Source organism: Genypterus blacodes, unplaced genomic scaffold (assembly GCF_046128005.1).
Source record: "Genypterus blacodes isolate CSIRO-AG114 ecotype Tasmania unplaced genomic scaffold, CSIRO-AGI_Gbla_v1 ptg000156l_1, whole genome shotgun sequence".
Lineage (NCBI taxonomy): Eukaryota > Metazoa > Chordata > Actinopteri > Ophidiiformes > Ophidiidae > Genypterus > Genypterus blacodes.
This window is the reverse complement of record NW_027466957.1, coordinates 8,113,989-8,137,876: the sequence shown is the minus strand read 5'-3', so window position 1 is coordinate 8,137,876 and position 23,888 is coordinate 8,113,989. Positions and strand designations below refer to the sequence as shown.

The 23,888-nt window shown below is 43.1% G+C and overlaps 4 protein-coding genes across 8 annotated transcripts; 2 read left to right on the top strand and 2 right to left on the bottom strand.

The window, feature by feature from the left end:
• Positions 1-53: 53 nt before the first annotated feature.
• LOC143013076 (receptor-type tyrosine-protein phosphatase V-like) lies at positions 54-3,935 on the top strand. 2 transcript variants are annotated; one of them, XM_076166537.1, is made up of 11 exons: positions 54-341; positions 691-774; positions 881-980; positions 1,091-1,181; positions 1,277-1,353; positions 1,443-1,577; positions 1,785-1,907; positions 2,036-2,196; positions 2,342-2,477; positions 2,851-2,921; positions 3,022-3,935. In XM_076166537.1, exons 2-11 carry the CDS (start codon positions 770-772, stop codon positions 3,236-3,238), a joined length of 1,116 nt encoding a protein of 371 aa, XP_076022652.1. In that variant the 5' UTR covers positions 54-341; positions 691-769; the 3' UTR covers positions 3,239-3,935. The 2 variants fall into 2 exon arrangements, with proteins under 2 accessions (XP_076022652.1, XP_076022653.1); XM_076166538.1 differs by having other exon boundaries at positions 656-774.
• A 312-nt stretch (positions 3,936-4,247) lies between these two features.
• On the bottom strand, positions 4,248-10,483 carry LOC143013075 (transcriptional regulator QRICH1-like). 2 transcript variants are annotated; one of them, XM_076166536.1, is made up of 12 exons: positions 10,203-10,483; positions 9,321-9,609; positions 9,136-9,231; positions 8,891-9,031; positions 8,015-8,782; positions 7,731-7,911; positions 7,379-7,533; positions 7,140-7,254; positions 6,420-6,528; positions 6,029-6,177; positions 5,845-5,935; positions 4,248-4,993 (listed from the first exon to the last, which is right to left on the bottom strand). In XM_076166536.1, exons 2-12 carry the CDS (start codon positions 9,573-9,575, stop codon positions 4,807-4,809), a joined length of 2,247 nt encoding a protein of 748 aa, XP_076022651.1. In that variant the 5' UTR covers positions 9,576-9,609; positions 10,203-10,483; the 3' UTR covers positions 4,248-4,806. The 2 variants fall into 2 exon arrangements, with proteins under 2 accessions (XP_076022651.1, XP_076022649.1); XM_076166534.1 differs by having other exon boundaries at positions 10,239-10,483.
• A 721-nt stretch (positions 10,484-11,204) lies between these two features.
• On the bottom strand, positions 11,205-17,773 carry qars1 (glutaminyl-tRNA synthetase 1). 2 transcript variants are annotated; one of them, XM_076166620.1, is made up of 23 exons: positions 17,561-17,773; positions 17,134-17,284; positions 16,821-16,930; positions 16,652-16,727; positions 16,499-16,563; positions 16,224-16,277; positions 15,640-15,703; positions 15,481-15,552; positions 15,296-15,381; positions 15,116-15,202; positions 14,924-15,023; positions 14,744-14,822; positions 14,421-14,660; positions 14,200-14,292; positions 13,952-14,089; positions 13,696-13,783; positions 13,381-13,527; positions 13,123-13,224; positions 12,924-13,016; positions 12,335-12,462; positions 12,185-12,251; positions 11,906-12,087; positions 11,205-11,824 (listed from the first exon to the last, which is right to left on the bottom strand). In XM_076166620.1, exons 1-23 carry the CDS (start codon positions 17,669-17,671, stop codon positions 11,740-11,742), a joined length of 2,418 nt encoding a protein of 805 aa, XP_076022735.1. In that variant the 5' UTR covers positions 17,672-17,773; the 3' UTR covers positions 11,205-11,739. The 2 variants fall into 2 exon arrangements, with proteins under 2 accessions (XP_076022735.1, XP_076022736.1); XM_076166621.1 differs by having other exon boundaries at positions 11,205-11,794; positions 11,962-12,087; positions 17,561-17,771.
• Positions 17,774-18,165: 392 nt separating this feature from the next.
• ogg1 (8-oxoguanine DNA glycosylase) lies at positions 18,166-20,540 on the top strand. Of its 2 annotated transcripts, XM_076167116.1 has the most exons (8): positions 18,166-18,334; positions 18,420-18,501; positions 18,613-18,974; positions 19,076-19,255; positions 19,526-19,704; positions 19,822-19,969; positions 20,066-20,115; positions 20,202-20,540. In XM_076167116.1, exons 3-8 carry the CDS (start codon positions 18,650-18,652, stop codon positions 20,409-20,411), a joined length of 1,092 nt encoding a protein of 363 aa, XP_076023231.1. In that variant the 5' UTR covers positions 18,166-18,334; positions 18,420-18,501; positions 18,613-18,649; the 3' UTR covers positions 20,412-20,540. The 2 variants fall into 2 exon arrangements, with proteins under 2 accessions (XP_076023231.1, XP_076023230.1); XM_076167115.1 differs by having other exon boundaries at positions 18,166-18,501.
• Positions 20,541-23,888: the final 3,348 nt, after the last annotated feature.

Below are 23,888 nucleotides of genomic sequence, written 5' to 3'. Positions count from 1 at the left end.
GTGAGTGTGGTAGTGTGTCTCTCCTTTCTCCACCCACTCTCCTACAAAGAGGTAGGGAGAGAGACACACAGAGACAGAGAGAGAGAGAGAGAGAGAGAGAGAGAGAGAGAGAGAGAGAGAGAGAGAGAATGCTGCTGAAATGAAATGAGTTGGAGGAGTACTTTGTCCATGTTCTCTCCTTGTTGGGCCGGTGACACACCAAACTACAACAGACTTGGGAAGGTAGTACACGGACAGGAACACGATACTGAAGCTGCCGGGTGAACTGCTCTCAGTTTCCTCTTACCGATGTCAGTGTTTGTGGTTGGGAACTTGTTGGAGCAGGTTTTCTTTCTCGTCAGGTGAGTCTTAAAACCTTTCCTGAATGCTGAGCTGTGCAGGCTGTGTTGCTCTTTTTGTATTATGAAGAAGACGTTTAGTTCCTGGTATGATTTTTCCCGGCATTTCACAGTTTGATGAGGCCGAGGTCCACTTCACACTTCATTGCACCTGCTTGATCTGTTCACACCTGCACATTGTTGTGTTTGGATTAGTGTTTCTATGGTGTCATCAAATTCCTTTTTTAACTACAGAGGGAAGGGAACACAGGAACTAGACACAGCAAGACCTTGGCTTTTCAGCTGGGCTCATTACTTCTGTGAATTATGTTTCTTAGATTTTATGATGGAGGATTTGGTCTTTTTTTCATAGCAACGCTGAAGATTGAGAGAGGACACCTTACTAGAGCAAACAAAGTTCTTTTTGAGGAATACCCAACTCCAAAAAAGACATGAAGTAAGGACAAATTCTTTAAAAGGGACGTTGGAGCCATTTTAAACAAAGGTTTTTATATCTTGAATGACAGAATGTGTATGAATACAGTAGTTGATCTGTTTCACAGGGTGCAAACTTTCTCGAGAGCCCAGATCCTACAGGGCTTCCAGGATCGATGTCTGACGCAGGCTGTGAATGATAACAAAGGCTTTAAGCAGGAGTTTGAGGTAAAAACCCAACTAGTATGTTTTAAATTGGATAATTGGATTGAACTGATTTGTGACACTGCGTGCATGTGTGTGTGTTTAATGTCAAACTCTGCTTTGGCTCTGACCAGGTGCTAAATGAGGTTGGTAAAGATCTCGCCACCCGAGCCGGGGAACTGGAGGCCAACAGAGACAAGAACAGATACTCCACCATTTTACCATGTACGTCATTAACCAATGTTAACAGACCTGTTTGTTTGATATTTGAGAGTTTCATTTGTCTGCCTTCCATTTGATTTGACCGCCTTTGCTTACAGATGATCACTGTCGGGTGAGGCTCTCCTTTCAAGATTCCCAATCACACTCCGACTACATCAACGCCAGTTTTGTGCCTGTAAGAACTCGTTCATCATTTTCCTTTCACTTCCTGCCAGTATTTTTCCTGTTTTTATCTGATCCTGTAACGGTTGTGTCTCAATTCAGGGTGGAGGATCAGAGAGAGACTTCATTTGCACGCAGGGTCCTTTGCACAACACCATGGCTGACTTCTGGAGGATGGTGTGGGAGCAAAACGTCCGGATAATTGTCATGGTCACAGCTCTGAGGCACAAGGACATAGTGAGAAAGACACAATCAGTCTGTGTGTCTGTGTGTGTCTGTGTCTGTGTGTTGGTGCCTGTTTCATGCTAATCTCTATTTAATTGAATTGCTCAAACAAAATGGGGATAACTTGCTGCGCTGGTAGTGCTGGCTCATCCTCTGGGCAGCTTTATAATGTAGAGAGGACCTGAGTTCTCACAATTCCTTTATTTTCTATTTGAACAGGTGTTTTGTGATAAGTATTGGCCTCTGGAACGAGGGACGGTTTATCACGGACTAGTCCAAGTGACCACAGTGACCCGCAAACAAGGTCCAGATTATTTTTTCACCACTATTAACCTCAAACAGGTGAGACCAAACACATTCATTTTCCACTTTGCTACATAAACTGCCTCTATATAAACTGGCCGTATATCAGCATCGGCAAGCGGTCACATTTTACTCTAAATATTTTAGATATATTGTGTGTTTTTCAGAGAGACTGTCCCACAGAGAGGACAATTACACACTACTACTACCCTTCCTGGCCGGACCAGGGGGTCCCCAAAGACCCGTCCTCACTCTGTGTCTTCACCGAGCATGTGCGGCAGCATTTACAATCCATTCCACGCCTGGGTCCAGCTGTGGTGCACTGCAGGTCTGACCTCTGACTTTGAGCCCATCAGTCATGTTATGTTATTCTGTCCACGTCAGCATGGTGAAGGATTTAAAAAGAAAAAGTATTTTTCAGTCTTAAATTAACTCAAATGGAGTCTCATATCAATTCTTTGTTCGTATTTCAGTGCAGGTGTTGGGCGCTCTGGGACGTTTGTGACGTTGCTCTGGCTAATGCAGCTGTGTGCGAGAGGCATCCACCCAAACATCCGCGCTGCTGTGGAGGACCTGCGCCTGCATAGAATGTGGATGGTCCAAACTTTGGTCAGTCAGAGTCATGAACTGCCTGAACTCGGTCATCAAACACCCAACCGAGAAACCTCAGTGTTCTAATTTCAACAAAGATTATCCTGTTCAAATTTGACAATGACATAATGACTAAATTGGAGCACTCCACTAGCTGAACCACATTCCAGTTTAATGAAGTATATTTAAAAAGTATTAACTTCAGTGTTGGTCATGTCTTCTTCACCTCATATATTTGACAACTCCAATTAATGACCGTGCTGTTTATAGAAAGCAGTCAGTGGTTTTATGATCAAATAGCATCCAATCATTTCTTTTAATCCCTAAACTCATAAATCTGCCATGAATCTGTCTACTACAAGCTCTTTAACCATGTGCTCTGTGTACTCAGGAGCAGTATATATTTGCACATCGGTGTCTGTTACACTGGCTCAGTGCAGGCACAGGGACGACATCTGCATGGTGAGAATACAGAAATGTGTACTTCATGCCAACCTTAACTGATTTATGTACACACCAATATTGAGTGTAATGATGTTTTAATTAGGCTTTTCTTTCCCAGCGGCCCTCAGAGTCGTGGCACCGCTCCCAACGCAGACCAAATCCAGGAGCGAACCCACAGCTCCTGGGGACGAGGGGACAGAGACAGGAGGAGACATCGTCACCACCAGCAGACACCATCAGTCCAACCACAGAGCCCAGTGCAGAATATGTTCAACCCTGGGAACTTGCTAAGGCGGTTACTTCCTTCCTCAACCCAATTTAATCCAGGCTCCTGAACTGAGATAATAGTCGTCATACACACCTGCAGCTATGAGGATGTAATCACCCATCCAAGATGGTTGACACCTGCGACAAAAGAACAAACTCTTCTGTGGAAATACCATGCAGCTGTACAACAGGTCCAGCTGAGGTTTAAGGACAACAGGGAGTTAAATGGTTACAGAAGTCCACAGCCACAGTTCCATTTGTTTCCCACGGGGTAAAAACTTTGAAGACCTGCCACGCAGGTTGAACCTGTTCCTCCACTTTGGGAGAGAATGATAATGCTGTCTGTGCATGCAGTTCAACACTCAGGGTGTGCTACAATTGGAGATGTTTACACTCCTGTGTTCATCAGTACGTTTGTATGCCTTTACTCCTGATCAAAAGTGACTTTTATTGAGAAGTTCTGTAAAATCATTGTGTATCATTTTATGTCACATAATGCAAACTAGTAAGGATGCAAGTGAAGAATTGATAATGGACTTGCTAGAAAGGCAAGGACACATGGTATAGTGGCTGTACAAAAAAGGTCATGTTTCAAAAAACACACAGGCACTGCCATTCTCCTTTGATGACTGAGTCTCTTTACAGTACACAAAGGAGCTATGAGTAATATACATTATAGAACATTAAGGGCTGACCCACTTTTATAAGTCTTTCATTTGTCATGTAATAAACATGTATGATACAATAGAGTCCTCCTTGGATGTGTTTTGGGGTTTGTGTCGGTTGCTGTTACAAAGAGAGAAGGGAAGCTCCAGCAGCATCTGCCTCCTTTGGTCTCCCTCTGCTGGGTCTCCACCATGTGGCAAGTGCTACAAGCTGCAGGCTGAGTAGTGACGTTGTATTGCAACAAAGTCCAAGTCAAAGGAAAAGTCCCAATGTCAATTCATTTCTGTCTAGCTTGTTTGATGGGAGGTGTGACGGCCTGAGCAGCATTCACCACCAAGTAAATCATTGCCAGACTTCAGTGTGTCCACACGTCACCGCGGCTTGAGACAAACAAGTGAAGTACAATTCATAGAACTTGAACAGGAGCTTTTAGTGTGACTACTTGATGCGGTCCTCATACCTCTGAGGTATTCACTGTTTGACATGGTAACGACAAAGGCAGGGAAAGTACAGCAAGAAAGAAAGAAAGATGTACAGCATATAAAAGCAGCATAGCGCAGACCCTTTTGAATATATATGAGATATTTTACAGATTACAAACAGTAAAGAAAATTAACAAGTGTTCCAGACTATTGGTAGGAAAACCAACACCTAAAATAACATTTAAATTAGAGTTCAGGTCCAATAAAAAGATTAGACACTACATCCTTTGGCCAAACAAAAAGGAAAAGAAACTTGGTACGGCGGTAAGGTTGAGAGATTTGCCTCTGTAAGGCTGTTTACTCTTGTACTGGCAGTATGTACAGTACAGTCAATGTATGCTGGCAAATGAGTAGCAACCTATACATGTGACCCTTTCAGAGCTCAAAATGTCGTGAGATCGGAAAACTGGTAATGAGCAATCAATAGCTAGGTGAAGAGAGAGGAGGGAAGGATGAGCCATGTCCATTTATTGTTCGTTCCAATCCAACTAGTGCACGCTGTCCGCCATGTTAATGAGTTCCTGGATTTCACGGACGGCGAGGATGCGAGCGAGCATCTGCTCCAGCTGCTCTCTTGAGATTGGCTGAGTTGAGTACCAGATGGGGCTGTTTGGAGCCACCACAGGCTCGGGGGTCAGGTAGAAGGTGTCGTTACGACCTTTAGCACTCTGCGGACTGGCAGTAAAACAGACACAATGTTAATCATTAGGGGGAAGGTGAATGACACCATCAGTAATGAAATGTGGAATAAAAAAAATACAGAGGGAGTCACAGTGTGTTCATCATCACTGATAAGCTTTATGGCTGCAACTACAAAGAGACCAAATAAAAGAGATCTAGACCAACCATTTTGTAGTATGTAAAGCTTAGCTTCTTCTATGTTTTACTAGTTTGACCGGGTGTAATTGAGTAAAGTAGCGGCATGAAAAATGTTTTTACAACAGTACAATGTTTTAGGTGAGTTTGTACTGAAGCTTAAACATGCAACTACTTTTACATCACTACATATCTGTAAGAAAATCTATACTTTTACTCCACTACTTTGGTCAAGGTTTGTTATTAGCTTCAAAATAAATTCTAAAATAGATACTGGTGTTGCAACGTGCACAGCCCGCCCACACACACACACAAGGAGAAATGAAGTTCTGCTGGATCTGAGCTGGGTTTCATTTTGTAAAATGCACGACTCTACTGAAGGGTTTGCCAGTGGTTGAAAAACCTGCAGCATTCCACACAAGGGAAAGCGCTGCGTCATCATCGGCATCAGAGGGTGCACATATTTTGCAAAGGTGAGCAGAGGGCATCATCATGAATACGAAATATCACATTGTAATTGCCTGAATCAAGACGCCTGGCTCTTTAATTAGCCCTAATCACAGTTCCTTTAATTAGTAGATGTAAGATTGAGTCACATTCTAACAATAATTTGTGGGGAATAAAAAATGTTGTGCTAAATGGAGTTTTGAGAGTTTTATGCTAAACGCTTTTCCTCATCGATACATGTGGCATGTAATGTCGACATTTACCATTTGAAGAGGTAGAAGTCATAGAGCTTTATGGGACATCGCAGTGGGTTATCTGGGTCCTCCAGCTGCTCCGAGTACATGTCATCTGTAACTGAAACAAAAAATGTTTTTGACAACTGTTAGTTACCTTTACAATGATGGTTCCTCTTTGATTATTGCACTGATAAAGTCCAAAGCCTCTAACCTTTCTGCCCTATGAACCTCTCAGTCGACTTTAGGTATCGGATGCTGGTGCTCTTGTCTTTGGGGTTGTTGGGACTCTTCCTTGTATGTCTAAGCACCTTGGAAAAAGCAACTTTCAAATGCTGCTCCACCGTCCTCAGGTGGAAATACCTATAAAAAAGAATGTGTATGTTAAAAAGAGTTCAGGCAGTGTATTGGCTGGGTGTGTAGTCCAAAATTGGGTGTAAGCACATCATAGCAGAAGTACATGGCCTGTAGACTTGTTTTCTGCAGATATGTGGCGTTCTAGACCCGGATTGACTCTTATAAATATGTTTATTACAAGTCATCTCTGTGTACGGCTGTCAAAACTAAAAAGCTCAATTAACACACTAACGTGTTGACCAACTCACTTGGTGTTGAAGAACATCAGAGTTGTGAGTAGTGTTGAAGGTGAATGGGCGCCAAGCTGTTTACATTCCCATAACATCTCTTCTGTCACGTGACTTGGGATCACATATCCTGCGGGAGGGGTTTGACAGAAGTATCAATAAGAAGGCACTGCAGGGTACTACAATTTTCTTACAGTCACAGCTTCATATGTTTATTGAGGCAAAGCAGTATTTTTCCGGAGACACCAACACAGCTCATAGGCAGAGTCGGAGTCAGAGCACACAAAACCACACAAGGAACACATTGTGCTCCCAAGCACTTTGGAACAAACATCTGTTTTTGTCTATCTATAGGGCAAACTACGATATGTAGATAAACCGGTTATTTATAGGGTCACCAATACTGAAAGTATTATGTAGTCATGGGCGTGTGATTATCAAGAGACAGTTGCACCTATACATTCATGCTGTTTGCAACTTAAAAATGTTGTGGAAGCAGATGAAGAGATCTAAACCGCCACTCTTTTCTCAACATAAACAATACAGGATACTATACATTACTACTGTACTAATAATAATAATTACAATTGTTATTACAGAGGCAGGTGCAGTTCTAAAACTCCAATACAGACTAAACTCTTCATGCAAAGTTGCTTGACTGTCAATCAAAGCTCATTATAATACAATCATATCTTAAAATGACCTGGCAATGTTTGGTTCAGTAGCACCTCTCATTCTCACCTAGTGGGTGTACAGACGGTCTCCATGGCTCCAGAATCTGGTGCAAAGTCTGGGCAAATCTAGTATAGTACTGATCTGAGAAAACATCGTCCACACGACCATTATCAAACAGATACTGCAGAAAGGGAAAAAAGAAGCAAAACACGTGCGGTCAGTCAGTGTTTCCACAGCAACCCACAAATCAGCAGTGACAGAGTAGGCTAGAACCCGACAGTAGTATGTCTGTATTCTGTGCTTACTTTTTGTATGCACAAGAAGACATAGTAGAGAACATCAGCCTCATAGCTTTCCCCTTCCAGCCCGCGGGCCTCTGTGGTCATCATACAGAGACCCATGCAGAGCTCAGCTACTGCACACGAGACCAAGTCTTCCTGAAAACGCAGCGCCTGACGACCTGAACACATAAACACACCACAGTTGGACAAACAAGAACAGAGAGAAAGTAATGACAGTTACTTTTTGCAACTTTACTTTCTGTTTGCACAGTTTGTGTGCATAGGGTCAACATTTCAATAACAGAATAGTCAGTCATTTTTAAAGTTTTACCATTTCAGCATTACAATATACAGTATATTGTGTAATCACACTTACGGCCAATTGGGGCGAGTCTATTCTTATCTCCTTTGTCCAACTCCACGTTCTTCCTCTGAGCCCAGAGTCGCCACACTTCCAGCCCTTCCTCTGGCTTTAGCGTGGCAGGCAGGAGCAGCTCCTGCACCTGCACCTGTTGTTGGCCTTGGGCATCTACCTCTGTTACTGCCACTGTCTGACCCTGCACAAACACAAGAACAGCAACATAGAATGCTTATTCTAAGCCAAAGAATTCAGTACCTATAACCATTTACAATTTACTCTGTCATTCCATCTCTTGTTACCTGTAACTGCTGTACGTCCTGCCCCGACAGGCCCTGTGTGTGCAGCACATGCTGCTGTGGGTCCCAAATAAGGGACTGTGTTGCATTAGAATAGCCCTGCACTGCCACTGGGATATGGATGTTTCCATTCATCAGCTGGGCAGGAAACAGTGTGTTTGCTGCCAGTGTGTGCACTACTTCTTCTTGGCCTCCCAATCCACCGGAACCAGTTATGCTTGAGACAGCTTGTGCTGTCTGACTTTGACTAGAGGGGATTTTCAGCTTGTCATTTTCAATAGTAATTTGTGTTGGCATTGTGGTCATTGTTGTAGTGTTTGCCCCTGTGACCTGCACCGTTCCGTAGGCCTCCTGAGGGATGGCAATATGCGTGACCTGCTCACGGCCTCCAGACCCAGCAGGAGCAGAGTAGACGGGTATGGTCCAGGTCTCCCCTGTGGGACTGGTGATAGTACCTGTAGCACTGTAAAGATGCGAACTGTCCACAGTTAGAAGGTCTGGCCGCAGGGACACATAGCTCTGCTGCTGTCCTTGTCCCTGAGGGATAGCTAGGACTGTGGCAACTTGTTGACCAGGCAGGGCGTAGGACACAGTGATGGGCATGTCCACCTTGCGCTTCTTGGCCGGCTGGAGAACACCTGCTGCCTGTGAAGTGGTTCCCAGTACCCTCCTCTCCACATTGTCCTGCTGCTGTGTGGGAGAGAGTGCCCCCACCGTCTGGATTTGAATCTGTTGTCCTCCTGCCACAGCTGCTACCAACTGCGCTTGCAGCTAAAACACATGGAAGGCAAACATAAATTGAAAACCAAATTCAGATTGGCTGGCGAGGAGATTTGCATATCTTCCATCGTTCAGATGAACGTATTTGTGGTTATATACCTGTTGGTGCTGTTCCTCAGTAAGATCCCCAGGCTGAATTAGCTGTGCGGTGGTCACGCCTTGAAGCTGTTGATGGGAGCCAGAGGGCATCTGTAGGACCTGACCAAGCATCTGACCATGCTGCTGACCCTGGATCTGCACCTGAAACGACAAATCAGAGGCTACGATTTAATGAAACAGATCTGAAACATAGAATAATAAGATAATAAATGCATCGCAATGTCAGGGATGACAACACCACCAACCTGCACTATCTGTTGCTCTGAATTTTGCTGTATAGATTGCTGCTGGACTGTAGACTCCTGAATCTGTTGCTGTTGAGGTTGAACTTGAACCTGAACCTGCATCACAGGGACCGTATCTGTCAGAGAGCTAAATTCATTAAGAGTGGCCTTCCACAAAAGGGTCTATGACCAGCAGGTACACATACCGGACATGCCAGCTCCAACAGCGACCCTGCCACTTCTGTGCTGTCAGTGTAAATACAGTTGGCCTCCTGTTGGTAGACCATGGTGGTGGTGGTGGTTGTAACATCTCCACTTGACTGACTGAACTCCTGCAGCGCATCTGGACCCTTGGTGGCCAAAGACTCCAAGAACTCCTTCATGCGATGCTGGGGGATGCTCCGAGCTTTCTGCCTCACCAGCTCCTCATAGGAGCCGGTACCGTCCAAAGAGTTATTCATCACTGCTGTGCAAAGCACGCTCCTAATGGGCAACCTGTTGAAGAGTGAGTTAAGACTGAAATGGCTTTTTTTTTTATACAACACTCAAGTTAGAAACATGGCTAATAATATGGTTAACATTACGCAAAACGATGGGTTGATGTCAACGAAAGACTTAACGGTATTCACTACCCGGACCTGAGTTGAGTTCACTGCCCAGCGGCAACTCGAGTAGAGGGTAATATGAAAGGGTTAATTCTAGCTGTCTGTATACGACTTAGGACAAAAGCGCGGTCTCTTTCCAAATCCGCCGCAGTATTCAGAGCAGCGCTGGCAACTGCTTCACGGGGGAATTCTCTTCGGCTTTGAGTTCAAAAGCTACGGCGTTCAGTTGTTATGCGCTACAATGACAGATTTAGCTCGGGAATCTAATGTCTGATTACACAACGAGCTAGGTTAGCCAGGTCCCCAGCTCGCGCGTGTTATAAATAATGACCCGACTGATTGGGGAACACTATGACGTCTCACAGGAGGTTCGCCGTTAACAAAGCCGCTATCCGCAGGAAGGTATAAAGCGCACACAACCGAAAGAAGCTAAGGCTGCTGTCTATTGCCCCATGACTATATTTCTCAGTTATCTCCACTCACTGCTAGCGGGCTAACGTTAGCAGGCGCGTTAGCTACCTCTCTTCCTCAACAGGGCCGAGGCTTGAGCCAACCACAAGCGCTTCTCTACCCGCGTTCGGGCGCTCTTCTTCCGACCAGCACGGGAGGGGAGTGTCACCGGCGCTTCTCTGTGCCTGGTTTATGGTTTATTTGTCGTAGTTTTCGTCAGATTTCTGGCTCTATTTTTTCTTTTTCTTTACCACTCATATTTCACTGGGCGCCATCTTACAACAGCAGTATCTGACCAATGAGCAGGCGGTTTGTAACTCAGTCCTACTATCGCGTTAGTACCACTACGGAATGTCGCGATAAGAACACTTAATGGATCATCTTTTAAAGGGGACGCATACATGCAAATAGAAGTAATACAGCTGGAAAGTGAGACAGCCCACAGTCCACCTTAAAACCCAGATATACCAGACATACGCTCTCAGTGGTTCACTGGCATCTGAATGTTTTAAGGTCGTCCTTCAGAAATAAACTGAGTATACGGATGGTGCTGTGGAAGCTGAGGGCAATAGAGGGTTAATTCCCACGCACTCCTCTCAGCGTGGTCTGTGTAGTTTGTTTTCTGTGATGCACCCATGGTGACTAACCCTTCTATAGATTCACTTAAGTGCATGAGTAAGAAATGGTTGTAAATGGTCTTTGCAATTGTGAACAGATTGCCATTAACGATATGAAATGTTAGAAAATGATTTGGCTTAGTCACATTACTTTAATTTGTTCTCATAGGCATGGTGCTTGTCTTAAAATCTGCATTTAAGCTTCAGCGTGTTTGCATGTGTGATTTGACCCGATAAAGTTTCTTCTTCTTCTCCAGATGACTAGACTGAGCTGGGAAAAATTATTTTAGTAAAATTGTCAGATTAGTCACTATGCATATTAATAATTACGATAACCACTCATATTAAACATAATGTGATAACATAAAACTCATCTAAAAATGACTATATTGTAACGGATACTGAATCTGTCCATCTGTTGTGTTGAAGTGTAGCTTTATTGACACAAGTCTAAAAACAATTGAACTTCAACTGATTAATACAAACGGAAGCAGTTTAAGCACCAATTATTTATGGTATTCTGTCAAATGACACAAGCCACCTGTGTGGGTCTTATAAAAGCAGTTTGGCAGTGACACATCGCTTCTGCAATAAACTCATTCTGTATGGCATTTGAAGGCATCTCCTCTGTGTGTGTAATACCAGCTAAAATGTATTTTTTTTTACCAAAACCTCATGTATATGGTCATTATTGAACGATGGTCCTAGTTGCATACATGTAACAAAAACATTACATGTTAAAATTATTACAGAAGATTCTGATAGGACAGGCCATAAACTTGAGACTGAACAAAGAGACATCACAGCGGTGGTTTTGCCAGTATGACATATTACAGTATTTGATTCAATCTCAGCCTATGACATCTTAGCTGATATTACACTTTTTGAGAGATGCTAAGTATACACGTGTATCCTTGGGCTCGTGGGATGTAGAGAGTGTGGCTTGATCGTAGTCACTCAGATCTTCCCAGGGTCCTCTTTGAGGGTGACTGTTCTGTTGAAGATGAGCTGCAGAAAAAGAAAAAGTCGAAAAAAATACTGTTACTCACAACTCACACAAGTAGATAAAACAAATCAATATATGCCTGTGACATGCCAGTATTAGTGTTGCAAATGTACAGTATTGTGCTGTAATGTAAGGTAACTAAGATACAGGATCTTTCGGCTCTCTGTACCTTATCTGTGGTGCTGTCGGGGTCCAAGGAGAAGTAGCCCACTCTCTCAAACTGGAACTTGTCCAACACCTTTGCTCCCTTAACTGAAATATCCACTAAGGCACTGCTGATCACATGCAAGGAATCCTGAATGACAAAAAAAAAGATGTGTTAACTCATCACTACAAACGTGGAGATGTTTGGTTAAATTGAAGGACTGAAAATGCAGCACAGCGGCACATACGGGGCTAATGTCACTCAGGAACCCTTTGGGCACTTCAGATGTATCCTCTGGATGCTTGTGCTTGAATCTGCAAAGACAATTGAAGGTTTTGGTGAATGGCTGCGGTATGTGTGTTGTTAGCTGTGCATGACAGTGCTTTTTCAAACCTACAGTCTGTCATAGAGCCGCACTTCGCACACCAGTGGCTCGCTGACCCAGTGGATGAAGGCCTTTGGTTTCTCTGCAGCCTCAGTGCTGCTGCAGGTCACTTCCAACTCCACCACTTTGCCCTGAGAGTCCTGTTGAGACCGAGTTGAGGACAGCAAAATGTGTGGAAAAGGCACATAAACCAGTACTTTAGATAGATAGATACTTAATTTTCCTAAACTGGGAAATTGTTCCGTCACAGCAGCATAACAGGTATCAGTAAAACACACTAGTATAAAAACACAACACACACAGTAGTAAATAAAAACCGTAGAATAAATATCAATAAATAAACACAGTAGTAAAAATGCAAAATATTAATAATTAATTAATAATTAAGTCAAGTGTGACCTAAACAGAAACTATCAAAGTGTTCAATATTAGACAGAGGTGAGGTGTTTGAGGTGTTTGCCCAATGTTATAGCAAAGTTGTATATGCCGTTAATGGAAATAAAGTTGCATCAATGTCATAACGTATTATACCAAGTAACTGCATCTAGTATGAAACTATTAAAGATGATAAATGCCGTGAGATGAAACGATGGAGTCTCACCTTGATGACCTTCTGCGCAAAGATGACATAACCAGCATGCCTGAGGCCTACAGGCTGCTCAGGGGTGAGACGTTTGTAGCCCTTATCCATCACCTGCAAAGGAACAGTCCATCATCTTCTGTCCACAAACAAAACTTTGCACAAAGCTCTACTAACAATGCCATGAAGGCTTTCAGGGTTGAGGATGTTTAGGTCTTACCTCTCTGAAGTCACTCTGTTCAATGTAGATGGTGCGTGTAAATGGAACAGTATGGCTGCCTCTGGCCTCATTGGCAGGGAAGTCAGGTACTCGTATTTCTGACTGAGAGAGGAAGAAGACAACAGCAGAAAGATCAGTACCCACATGCTTAAATATCATTTAAAAGCAAGAACAAAGAACTTCTGTAGCACATCTGGACTTCAAAGGTTAAGGTTGAGTGATACATTTTTATGTGTGTTTACAAAGTGATACACAAACCTTTTTGTTCTCAGGAAGGTTAGTTATGGTCACTTTGAGGGGTTCCAGCACAGCCATGACTCGAGGTGCAGTGTCGTTCAGCACCTCCCTCACACATGAGTCCAAAAGGTGGGGCTCCATCATCGTCTGGGAAACGGTTACTCCCACCTACCAAGACCACATACATAATTTTGTAACAGATCTATCCGGAAACATTTAGCTACCATGTCCTCCAGTTCGACCTGTGCAGCTCACCCAATGTGTTTACATGCACTGCATAATCTAGAGTCTGTTACTCGGACTTTACAGGTTTACACAATGACCGTATTTCCATACCCGTGCACAGAAGTTGTTAATTGCCTCTGGTGGAAACCCTCTTCTCCTCAGAGCAGTCAACGTGAAGAGACGAGGATCATCCCAATCTCTGTAATTAGAAAGGACGAGCATACATTTTACTGACACAGCCAACGTTTTAGGAAGACCACAAGACATTTTTGCCAGGCAGGACTTGGTGAGCGAAATTTCTTTTTCTAACTTGCATTTTGCAAACTAACCAGACAGACTGCAAGGGAAACATATCAGCAACTTTTACCTGACAACTCCAGTATCGACCAATTTGACAATTTTCCTTTTTGACACAACAGTGTACGTTAGATTCAAGCGTCCATATTCCCACTGCACAGGACAGTACAAATCCAGAGCATTACACAGCCAGTAATACGATGAACGCCTGAGAGATACAAAGATGACACAAGAACATTAGCAGGGTTCATACAGGCTTCCACTGAATGTCTCATAGTGCAGCTGACCTAATAAGATCACAAAAGAATGTGTATATACCTCGCTTGGAACTCTTTGGTACACAGCGAGTGTGTGATGTTTTCAATAGAGTCGCACAGACAGTGGGTATAGTCATAGGTGGGGTAGATACACCTGAGGAGAAGAGAAAGTGAAACGAGAGTGTTAAACACAGCTGATTCTAAAATCAAAAGTAGCACAAATGTATTAATACTGAATTACCCAGCATGTGTATATATGATGAAAAGTTCCAAATTTAATACCATTCATTTCCTGTTCGATGATGGGCTGTGTATTTGATTCGGTAGGCAACAGGGTCCAACTTCCCGTCCTCCATGACCGTCTTCATCCTCAGCGTCGCCTCTCCCTCAGCAAAGAGCCCCTTCCTCATTCTCTCAAACAAGACCAGTGACTCTTCAATGGGACGGTCTCTCCATGGTGATGGCGGAATATTATGTCCCTTTAGCTCCTCCCCTTTCTGATGGCACACATACGCATGACCCCTGAGGGAAGACAGAAGACAAACAAATGTCACCTTCGTACATACTCATCTCTACTAAATTGTGCACTCAGTCCCCACACTCACCTGCGTATAAGATCCATAGCAAGGTCATAGAGCTGCTGGAAGTTGTCCGACGCGTGCGTGATAGCATAAGGTGTGTAGCCTGTGGAATGAAGTCACACTGATGAGAAACTATACCAACAAAAGTATACACAACAAGTTCATAAAAGATCAGAAAATGCAATTTGACAGACGCGAGCTCACCCAGCCACTCCACCATGTCTTTGATGCCGGTGAAGTATTTTTCCTCCTCCTTTTCTGGATTTGTGTCATCATACCTCAAATAGCAGATTCCGTTGTTGGCCTAAGGGGAGAGGCGACTTTTACAGGTTAAAGCTGTTTAGCGGGTGTTGTTTAAGTGCTGCGATGCAAGGAAGTAGAGAGAAACTCTCATACCTTTGCATAACCAAAATTGAAGTTGATAGCTTTGGCGTGACCAATGTGAAGGATTCCATTGGGCTCAGGAGGAAAGCGAGTCCGTATCTAGAAGGAAACAGAAAGGAGTGTCAGATAAGAAACTTGGCACGTTTGTTTTCCATTGCTAGTTTTACACCAATTAAATTTCTCCCTTTTTACCTGACCACCAGAGAACTCCAAGTGCTTCTTGAGTAAGTCCATGGTGTTCGGTGTAATCACATAGCCCTCGGTTGTGTAATTCTCTCCTGCATGAGCAAAGGAAGGGCTGAAACATTAACAATATCGTCTCTTGGTGACCAGAAAACTCACAGAACAAAGCAAACAGGCATTGATTGGTTTCTCACCTGGTTTATGGAACTTCAATGCTTCTCCTCTGAGCTGCTCCATCAGTGATTTCCCCTCAGTGTTGACGTCGCCTAAAAGAACAAACCCTCAGGTAAAACATGTCACGTGACGCAAACCGAACAGAACACTCCATCCTCTCTGTCCACTTGCATACTTACCATTCAATGCAACTTCCTCTTTCTTCACCTTCACATCATTCTCAGCAACTTTAGCTTTAGGGGCCTGCAACATCACTAAATATTAATCATCTATGATATTAAATCATTACATAGCAGCGAAATAACATAATTTGTTGACTGAAGTCTGACTTTCAAAGACAGAACATCTACCACTCTCCTTAATTGTTATAATAAATGTGATCGAAATGAATGTTCTGCTTTGATTTCTTTACCTGTTTCAACCTCTTTCTCTATTCCCACCTAAATATTTCTTTGACTCTTTAAACAAAATGATCATCGCCTTCATTTGGCGTGCGAAGCCTCCATGGATCCGCAATTACTACTACAAAGAGTGTGTGCTAGACACACTAGCAGTAGTGGGATGGGATGGCCCCACAACCTCTACGGAATACAACTATTTATCTTATCTTTATAAGATAAGCTTTGTAAGCTTTATATAACGACGCCGCTATAAACAACCCCTCCTCAAAAAGGATCTCCAAAATGTCCCGTAGTTGTATGCGCACTGTCATGTCAAATGCTTTTCTCAATAAAAATAAACAACATCATTTGTGAGGCACCACCTTAGGTTTCTTCTCCAGGTCGGCCTCTGTCTTGGGTCCCAAGAGGTGAAGAACCTTTCAGTACAAAGCCAGAGTTATAGTTGTACAAAAAAAACAAGCTGTTGAATATATCTCAAAAATATTCATTTAGGCAAAGAAAGCATGCAAGAGTGAAAACTACACTGTATAAACATGTACAGGGACAGGAGAATGCATCCTGGATCGACCCAATGACAGAGCCAAAACTTTTGCAGTGAAATCATTGGCCTTGTACCGATTCCATTTTTTAAACACACCTGGATGTCCACTTCATTTTTGATGACTTTGCCATCGGCCCACTTCAGAGCAGTGCGTGCTTCCCCTGCAACACAAAAAAGACAGTTAGACAATTTCACTTTGTAAGATTAACAGACTGACGACTATTTATCCAAACAAGTGGGAGATCATACCCATCAGCAGCCCCATGTTGAAGCGGTACCTCTCCTTTAACAACTGCTCCTTGTGCTTCCTGATCACTGACTCAACCTGTTAGGATTCCACGGTCACTTACACACATCTCAGGCAGTAAAGCTTGTTGAATAATAACATGAATAGATCCATATGAGCTCATGGCCTTACTGCGTCTTCAATCTGCTCGGGGGTTATGAGGACACCAACTCCACATGCTTCGTCAAATTCCTTCTGGTTGATGGGGTCCTGAGGATAGCTCTTCACAAAGTCCAACGCAGCTACACAAATAGAGGCAGAAACAAATGCAAAATGGCATAACTGCATAGTAAAGACTGAATATAGTGATTAACAGTTGCAACTTGAGAGTATATGACAACTTTTCCCCTTGTTTTTGGCCATATTGTGTCTCAACTCTTCATGAGCTTGGTTGAACCTGTCTTTACTGTGAAATGTCAAGTTGCAGCACGTCATCAGGAATTACCTGCCAGCTGTAGCTCTGTGCAGATCTTACGCTGAGCAATACTGTCTGTAAGGAACACCAAGCGTTTGATGTCCTTCAGGCGAGAGGCCATACTGTACAGCAGCGTGCCCATGGCTTTGTCCACTCCTGACACCCCATGTAGACTCTGCGCCTGAAGAAATCAAGGGAAAAAGATCAACAGTGAGAATCATTTCTTCTTGAATGTGAGTGTGTGTTAGTGACAAATTGGTCGCTTATCACATCTGACTGATTTCGAAAATGAAACTATAATGACGAAATAAAGTGAGACATCGTAAAGTTAATGTTTGCGTAGAGGCAGTAGATCAATTGGTTGTGTTTCCTTTTAAATTATGAGTCCAACCGATAAAGTCAGGACAAAAGTATTTCACCGCTCTACCCATTGACAGTTCCTCCACTTCGGTCGTACCTGAGCAATAGCGTCCTTCAGGGCGGAACTCAGGGCGTCGTTTTTCAGTGTTTCTTTTGCTTTCTGCTCACTGAGCCCAATGGAAGTGAAAAGTGTTAAATTATCCGCCATGATCACTTCTATTCACCGTCCGGACCAGCTCCAGGCAGATGACACCCCACGAGCCACACAACACTTGCCTGTCGGCTGTCGGAGAGAGAGCGAGCGGGCGGCAACTTCCGGTACTCGTAAAAATATATTAGCAAATGAAAAAAGGAGCCCTCGTAAGATATTGACCTATCCTGAATTAGCTCAGTTAGATGTCCCGCCCAACGTCTTAGAAAGAGCCAATCAGAAGTTATATTGACACCCATTAGGGAGGGGCCAAATGTGCGTAATGTTGCATCAGATTTAAAAAAATAAATGTAATTTCGTAACAATTTCCCAGCAATGATAACTGTGACCACATTTAAATTATATTGCGAAACACAAATCATACGAATATAAACTATATACCTACCGAAAACTGTATTAGTAACTATTTTAATATCAGCGACTTTGTAACGCCGCGTAAAATATTTTTGTCCATCTTTTTTGGTAGTTAAAGCAACACTGCGAAAGTCATTTTAATCTCATCTCTTACCACTGACTTCTGTAAACAAAACACATTATGCCACGATTATGTGGAAGTCACTCGGTATGAGTGATTATACATTACAATTTACAGCTTGATACCACCACACATACATTGATTTACATTGCGATGGAGTTTGCATTAACAGTACATCGCAGCAGGTTAGTATTTGAGTTGTTTAATCCCTAACTAGCAGACCGATATCATCATTTACAATCATGGCCAAGCATGTCGTGCTGTCATCAGGGCTAAATGTGTGGAGATCCCTGGCGTGTGCGAAGTCAGAACTGCGTTTGGATCTCACTTTGGCCTGTGGACAATCTTTCCGGTAGGCCTTTCTGGATCGTAATCGAAAACAGAGCTGCAACAGCAGATTGAATACACCTTGTTGAGAGCAGATTCTTCTGTCTTTTGAATTTACATGTATCAAAACCCACAGCTGGAGAGAGACAGCAGATGGCCACTGGACTGGCGTAATGGGAGGACGAGCGTGGACACTGACCCAGACTGATGACAATGTGTGGTACCACGTATACAAAAGCCAAGACAGGCCGGAGGAGCAAAGCGTGAGGAAGAGGAGAGCTGATGTGTCTCTCCAGGAGCAAAGTAAGCCAGAGAAGCGATTGAAACTGGCTTTGAAAGAGGAAGAGGAGCTGTTGGCTGTGAGCATTGATCAGGACACGAAAGAGGAGGAGAATTTGCTCAGGGATTACTTCCAGCTGAATGTGAAGCTGGAGGATTTGTACAGAGAATGGGGGGCAGCAGACCCTCACTTCAAGCGCATTGCAAACATATTCAGTGGTCAGTGTTTGTTTGACTTGGTTGCTTTTTAAAGAACAATGACCAAGATGATATTTGATTTCGGAATTTCATCGGAAATACATTGTTTGGTCTCTCGCCAGGTGTACGGATGCTGCGCCAGGACCCCACTGAATGCCTGTTTTCCTTCATTTGCACCTCCAACAACCATATCTCCCGTATCCAGGGCATGGTGGAGAGGCTGTGCCAGGCTCTGGGCCAGCCACTGTGCCAGCTGGATGAAACACATTACTATGACTTTCCTTCACTGTCTGCTCTTGCAGGTGTGTCTATTTTTAAGCAGTGTATTGTGCATTGTTTCTCTGTTTGTTGTTATATTTCATTTAGAATATTTGTCAGTGGCACAGAGTGCACAACTGTATCAGGGCAGCTTGGTTATCCACTAATACTAGGTGTTCTTTTCAGAGCCCAAATATGTAAACTCCACAGTTTCTTTTTTCCCTCAAGTGCTGCTTCATTTTCATCTCATATCTCAGTTTTTGTGTCTGGCTTTGTTTTTTAAATACTTGTGTTTTCTATGCTTTACATGACAGACAGCAGTGTAGAGGCATGTCTTAGGGATCTTGGGTTTGGATACAGAGCTCGGTTCCTGCAACAGAGTGCAAAGCAGATTCTGGACACCCATGGGCTTCAGTGGCTTCAGGGTCTACGGAGTGTTCCATATCTGCATGCCCGCAATGCTCTGCGTACTCTGCCTGGTGTAGGAACAAAGGTAAAGTAGGACCAAACTATGAGCATGATGTCGGAAGAGATTATATGAAACCTATTAAATTAAACAAGTATTACATTACAAAATGTGTAAAGGTTTTTTGTTTGTGTCATCTTGTAGGTTGCAGACTGTGTATGCCTGATGTCCCTGGATAAGGCAGAGGCTGTACCCATTGACACACATGTATGGCAGATTGCTAAGCGCGACTACAAATACGCTGCTGGCAATGGACAGAAGAGCATCACTGAGAAACTTCACAGAGATATTGGTTTGTTTGAATGTTCCCCGTCAGTCATATGTGTCAAAGAACAAACACTGAATTTTGTCTCAGTGATTGTAAACAAAATATTGCGTTTCTACACAGGGGATTTCTTCAGGAATCTATGGGGTCCTTATGCTGGTTGGGCACAATCAGTGAGTGTGACGCATCAATATGTGAAGGTGAAACTATCTGTCTTTACAGTCTGTTCACTATACGTGTCTGTCTCTTGTTGTCATAGGTGCTGTTCTGTGCTGACCTCAAGAAGTTCCAAAAGCTGAAAGAAGGATCTGAAAGACCAAATCTGAAGAAAGAGGAAGACGATGAAGAAGCAAAGATGCTCAAGAAGAAAGTTAAGACAGCAGAAAACAGAAAAGTGAAGAATGAGAAATCCAAGTCATCATGTCACGGGAAAGCAAGGATGTCTGTTAAAGGCGAGGAGACGGTATGAGGTAAAAATGGTTGTTTAGTATTCAAATCAGGTGGAAAAGCCAGACATCTTCATTTAGCACCCACATTTCTACAGCTTTGTTAACGCAACCTAATTGAAACTGCAATCAGAATAAAAGGTGAAATTTAAGTAGTCAGATTTGTTTGTTGAGGAGAAGTCTCAGCCCTTTCTTCTTTGTCCCCTTTCTAATATTGGTGTTTTTTCCTGTTGTTGACTTAGTTCTCAATGCAGTAGTGCATCAAAACAAACCACTCTCATATTGACTATCTCAATTTAAAATGCTACCAAAAGCTGACTCTAGGTGGCGGTATGTATTGAAAGCTACAACATACAGTTACTTTCAATACATAAGCCTGGCCTGAATAAGACAATAATTTGTGATATTTCTGTGGAAAAATCTTTTCACCACCATGGTCTCTTTTCATACACACCATGTTCTGAAAAGCTATTCCCTCTGTGCACATGTGAGTAAAGGTCACAGGATGCCAAAATGGTATGTTCCATTTCTACAGTGCCTTTCCTTAAATTAAAATAGTATTCCTGTGTGTTGGATCATAAAAAGCAGCTCAGCTGAGTGCCTGTGAAGTCCCGTGGTGTCTTTATGTTTATCTATAGATGTTAGTTGTGTCAGCGGATCTTTTTATAGCAGGGATTGCAGTTATCTGCCCTCACTGCTTGCGGCTACTGTGACACACTGTGGTGACAACATGAATATTTCTTTTGGAGCGTCACTGTGACCCTATACTGTCGCTGAAGGCAATGGCAGATTTGACAGATGGATGTTTGAAATATTTGCAGAAATGTATCTTTAAAATGTGGCAACATCATGAACGGCCCTTACACTTCTATTTAATCCTTAATTTGAAAGACTATTTTTGGACATGCACACTCCACATGTTCCTATTTGTGAGCAGGTGTGTGATACATATACATCTGTATATGTGTGCATGCATGCCATCCATCCTTGAAGTTGTTTATTTGTGGACATGGGTGCAGCCATGCATGTTAATGAACATGTGCGTCAGCTTTCATGCAGTGGACAGGGACAGAAGCTGGGGGCTGCTTTAGGGCAGAGTGAGAGTGAAGAGGAATGACAGAGTAAAAATAGAGTTGAAACAGGACATTTTAAAAAGAGGAATGGCTTAAATTGTGCTGGAGGATTTGGACAAAAAGAGGCCAGTGTGTATGTGAAGCCACACAAAGACTGAAACGGCTCAGTTGTGGGCTGTATTATGTAAGAGATGGGTTTCAGCTTGTGCTGTGCCCTTGGGAGTAGTTCTGGTGAAAGGTCATCTCTCCCTGAGTGCCTTCTTAATCTATGAAGGATCTACTACTTCCTGCTGGCACCAGGGGGCAGCAAGTATGAAGTGCACCTCCAGATGTGAGGCAGTTGGACTGTATTTGTCTGTCTCTGGGTGTCAGCATGTCAGCGGTGGGTTTGTGGTGGGTGAGTTAAAGAAACAAGGGGGTCTCAAGTATTTGAGTCTGTGGGGTAAATATAGGCTCAAACCTTAGTATGGCTCCGAATCCCCCAATTTTCTGTCACAGGCATAGACTTTAGGAACAGTTATTTCAGAAGTTTCCTTTCATGTCTGAGCTCTGTTCAGGTTTCTCTCCCACGTCTACTACCAAAAATGGTCCCTAAGCAGTTCTGTATGGCTGTGTATACTAATAAAAGTGATGGGTGTTATTATTCCGTAATAGTAACAGTTGTGTAATAGAATAGGTTCTGATACAATACCTAAGATGGATAAAACAAACAAGAGACAGTGTTGAATCTCTATAGAGTCAATGAAACTCAATACTGGTGGAGGGAGCTGTGAGAGAGCCTGAGGGGAAGGGGAGCCAGTCCCCACTGCTCTTTGGGGCCCACAATTGGGGAGATTGTGCTTTGGTGTCTAGACAACCAGAGGGCACAGAAAGAGACAAAAAAGAGCGGGAGAGAGAGAGAGAGAGAGATGTCGGGGGTATTTTAGAGCTTAAGAAGTGCTTACTCACGAGTGGGGATTGCCATCTGCTCATGGAGGCCTTGGCTGTTGTTGAGGAAAAAGGCCAATTTCAGGAGGTAAATTAATACTTTTTAGTCATCTGATAGAATCCCTGCTCAGATGGCCATGATTAAGGTTCATTGCCATCTAGATTGGGAGGAAGGAGCAGTTCCGTTCGTCGCCCCAGTGTTAAGTTTCAGTTCCCCTACAAGGATCAATCTGGAGGACACAAGTGGAATGTATTCACCACATTCCTGGACAAAGATGGTATAGAAACACTATCCACAGTATATACGTGAGTGGGATAGCACAAGTAGCATGTGTGGTTTTTGTCCACACTGCCAGTCTTTCTCTCTCTCTATCTCTCTCTCTCGCTCTCTCTCTCGCTCTCGCTCTCTCTCTCTCACACTTTGCTAACCCATTTATTATCATCACTTGACTTAATTGTTTACATATACAATACTTTACACTTCTGCTAATCGTTTTCTACAAGATTTCTTTAAAGTGAATCATGCAAAATCACGTCACCCACAATTCAAATTAGTATACACAATTTGGTTTTAAAGTATATTATGTGTATTTATACTGATATATACACCAAGACCTTTTATGGACATATGGCCAGCAGCCATTCATTTCGACTGAAAGTCTCTCTTTCATAGGCGCTCAGAATCCTCTCAGCTCCTCCTCAGATCAAACACTGCGTGAACATCCTCCCTTTGAAGACGAGGGAAGAAGGGACTCATCGGAGTCTTTTTGTTGTTGTTTAAGGATATTTGCTGTATCAGACCCCATACTCTAGAGTGCAGCTATCCTATTTCAAAGTAAGCATAACTCGATAACACTCAATTCATCCTACTAACATTGCACTTAGGATATGATTGACAGCTCCCAAATGTTTTTATGCATTGCATTTATAATTGATCTGAAGCTGCGTGTTATGTTAGAGCAGGTGCATTACTAAAACATTCTATCTATTCCTTGGGTGATCATATATAATCTCTCTCACACTCACTCACTCTGTCTGAATATGATTGTCGGATCTTCCTCCGGATCTGGACTCATGTGTCATTTAAGATTTATTTATAATTCTCTCTCTCTCTCTCTCTCTCTCTCTCTCTCTCTCTCTCTCTCTCTCTCTCTCTCTCTCTCTCTCTCTCTCTCTCTCTCTCTCTCTCTCTCTCTCTCTCTCACACACACACACACACACTCACTCTTGCATCTCTGTATCTCTGTGGACCATTCGAGCAGAGGGCATCTCTGAAATGCCTCTTCTCCCACGGTTTCTTCATTTTTTCCTTACATGTTGACCTTTTTTTAGGGAGTTTTCTTTGTCTTCAGGGAGAGCTTTTGGCTGGACTGGTTTGCTGTCTATACAAATAAACTTCACTTGCCTTGAACTTTCCCTTCCCATAGAATAACAGCAGTCATAGTCCTTGTTTCTAAAAATGATTATGATCCTAAAGTGTCCCTGCTCAGCCTGTACTTA

What these genes read in the sequence shown, in the direction of transcription:
- LOC143013075 (XM_076166536.1), bottom strand. Translation starts at nt 9,575, where the DNA reads ATGAATAACTCTTTGGACGGTACCGGCTCCTATGAGGAGCTGGTGAGG. An exon ending in TGTTGGAGCTGGCATGTCCG is followed by an intron (nt 9,232 to 9,320) that starts GTATGTGTACCT and finishes CCTGTGATGCAG; the next exon opens with GTTCAGGTTCAAGTTCAACC. An exon ending in ACCGTCTGTACACCCACTAG is followed by an intron (nt 6,529 to 7,139) that starts GTGAGAATGAGA and finishes CCCCTCCCGCAG; the next exon opens with GATATGTGATCCCAAGTCAC.
- LOC143013076 (XM_076166537.1), top strand. An exon ending in CTCTGAGGCACAAGGACATA is followed by an intron (nt 1,578 to 1,784) that starts GTGAGAAAGACA and finishes CTATTTGAACAG; the next exon opens with GTGTTTTGTGATAAGTATTG. An exon ending in ACAGGGACGACATCTGCATG is followed by an intron (nt 2,922 to 3,021) that starts GTGAGAATACAG and finishes TTTCTTTCCCAG; the next exon opens with CGGCCCTCAGAGTCGTGGCA.
- ogg1 (XM_076167115.1), top strand. Translation starts at nt 18,392, where the DNA reads ATGGCCAAGCATGTCGTGCTGTCATCAGGGCTAAATGTGTGGAGATCC. An exon ending in CATTGCAAACATATTCAGTG is followed by an intron (nt 18,975 to 19,075) that starts GTCAGTGTTTGT and finishes GTCTCTCGCCAG; the next exon opens with GTGTACGGATGCTGCGCCAG. An exon ending in GAAACTTCACAGAGATATTG is followed by an intron (nt 19,970 to 20,065) that starts GTTTGTTTGAAT and finishes GTTTCTACACAG; the next exon opens with GGGATTTCTTCAGGAATCTA.
- qars1 (XM_076166620.1), bottom strand. Translation starts at nt 17,671, where the DNA reads ATGGCGGATAATTTAACACTTTTCACTTCCATTGGGCTCAGTGAGCAG. An exon ending in GTCGATACTGGAGTTGTCAG is followed by an intron (nt 13,784 to 13,951) that starts GTAAAAGTTGCT and finishes TTCTAATTACAG; the next exon opens with AGATTGGGATGATCCTCGTC. An exon ending in TTACATTACAGCACAATACT is followed by an intron (nt 11,825 to 11,905) that starts GTACATTTGCAA and finishes TGTGAGTAACAG; the next exon opens with TATTTTTTTCGACTTTTTCT.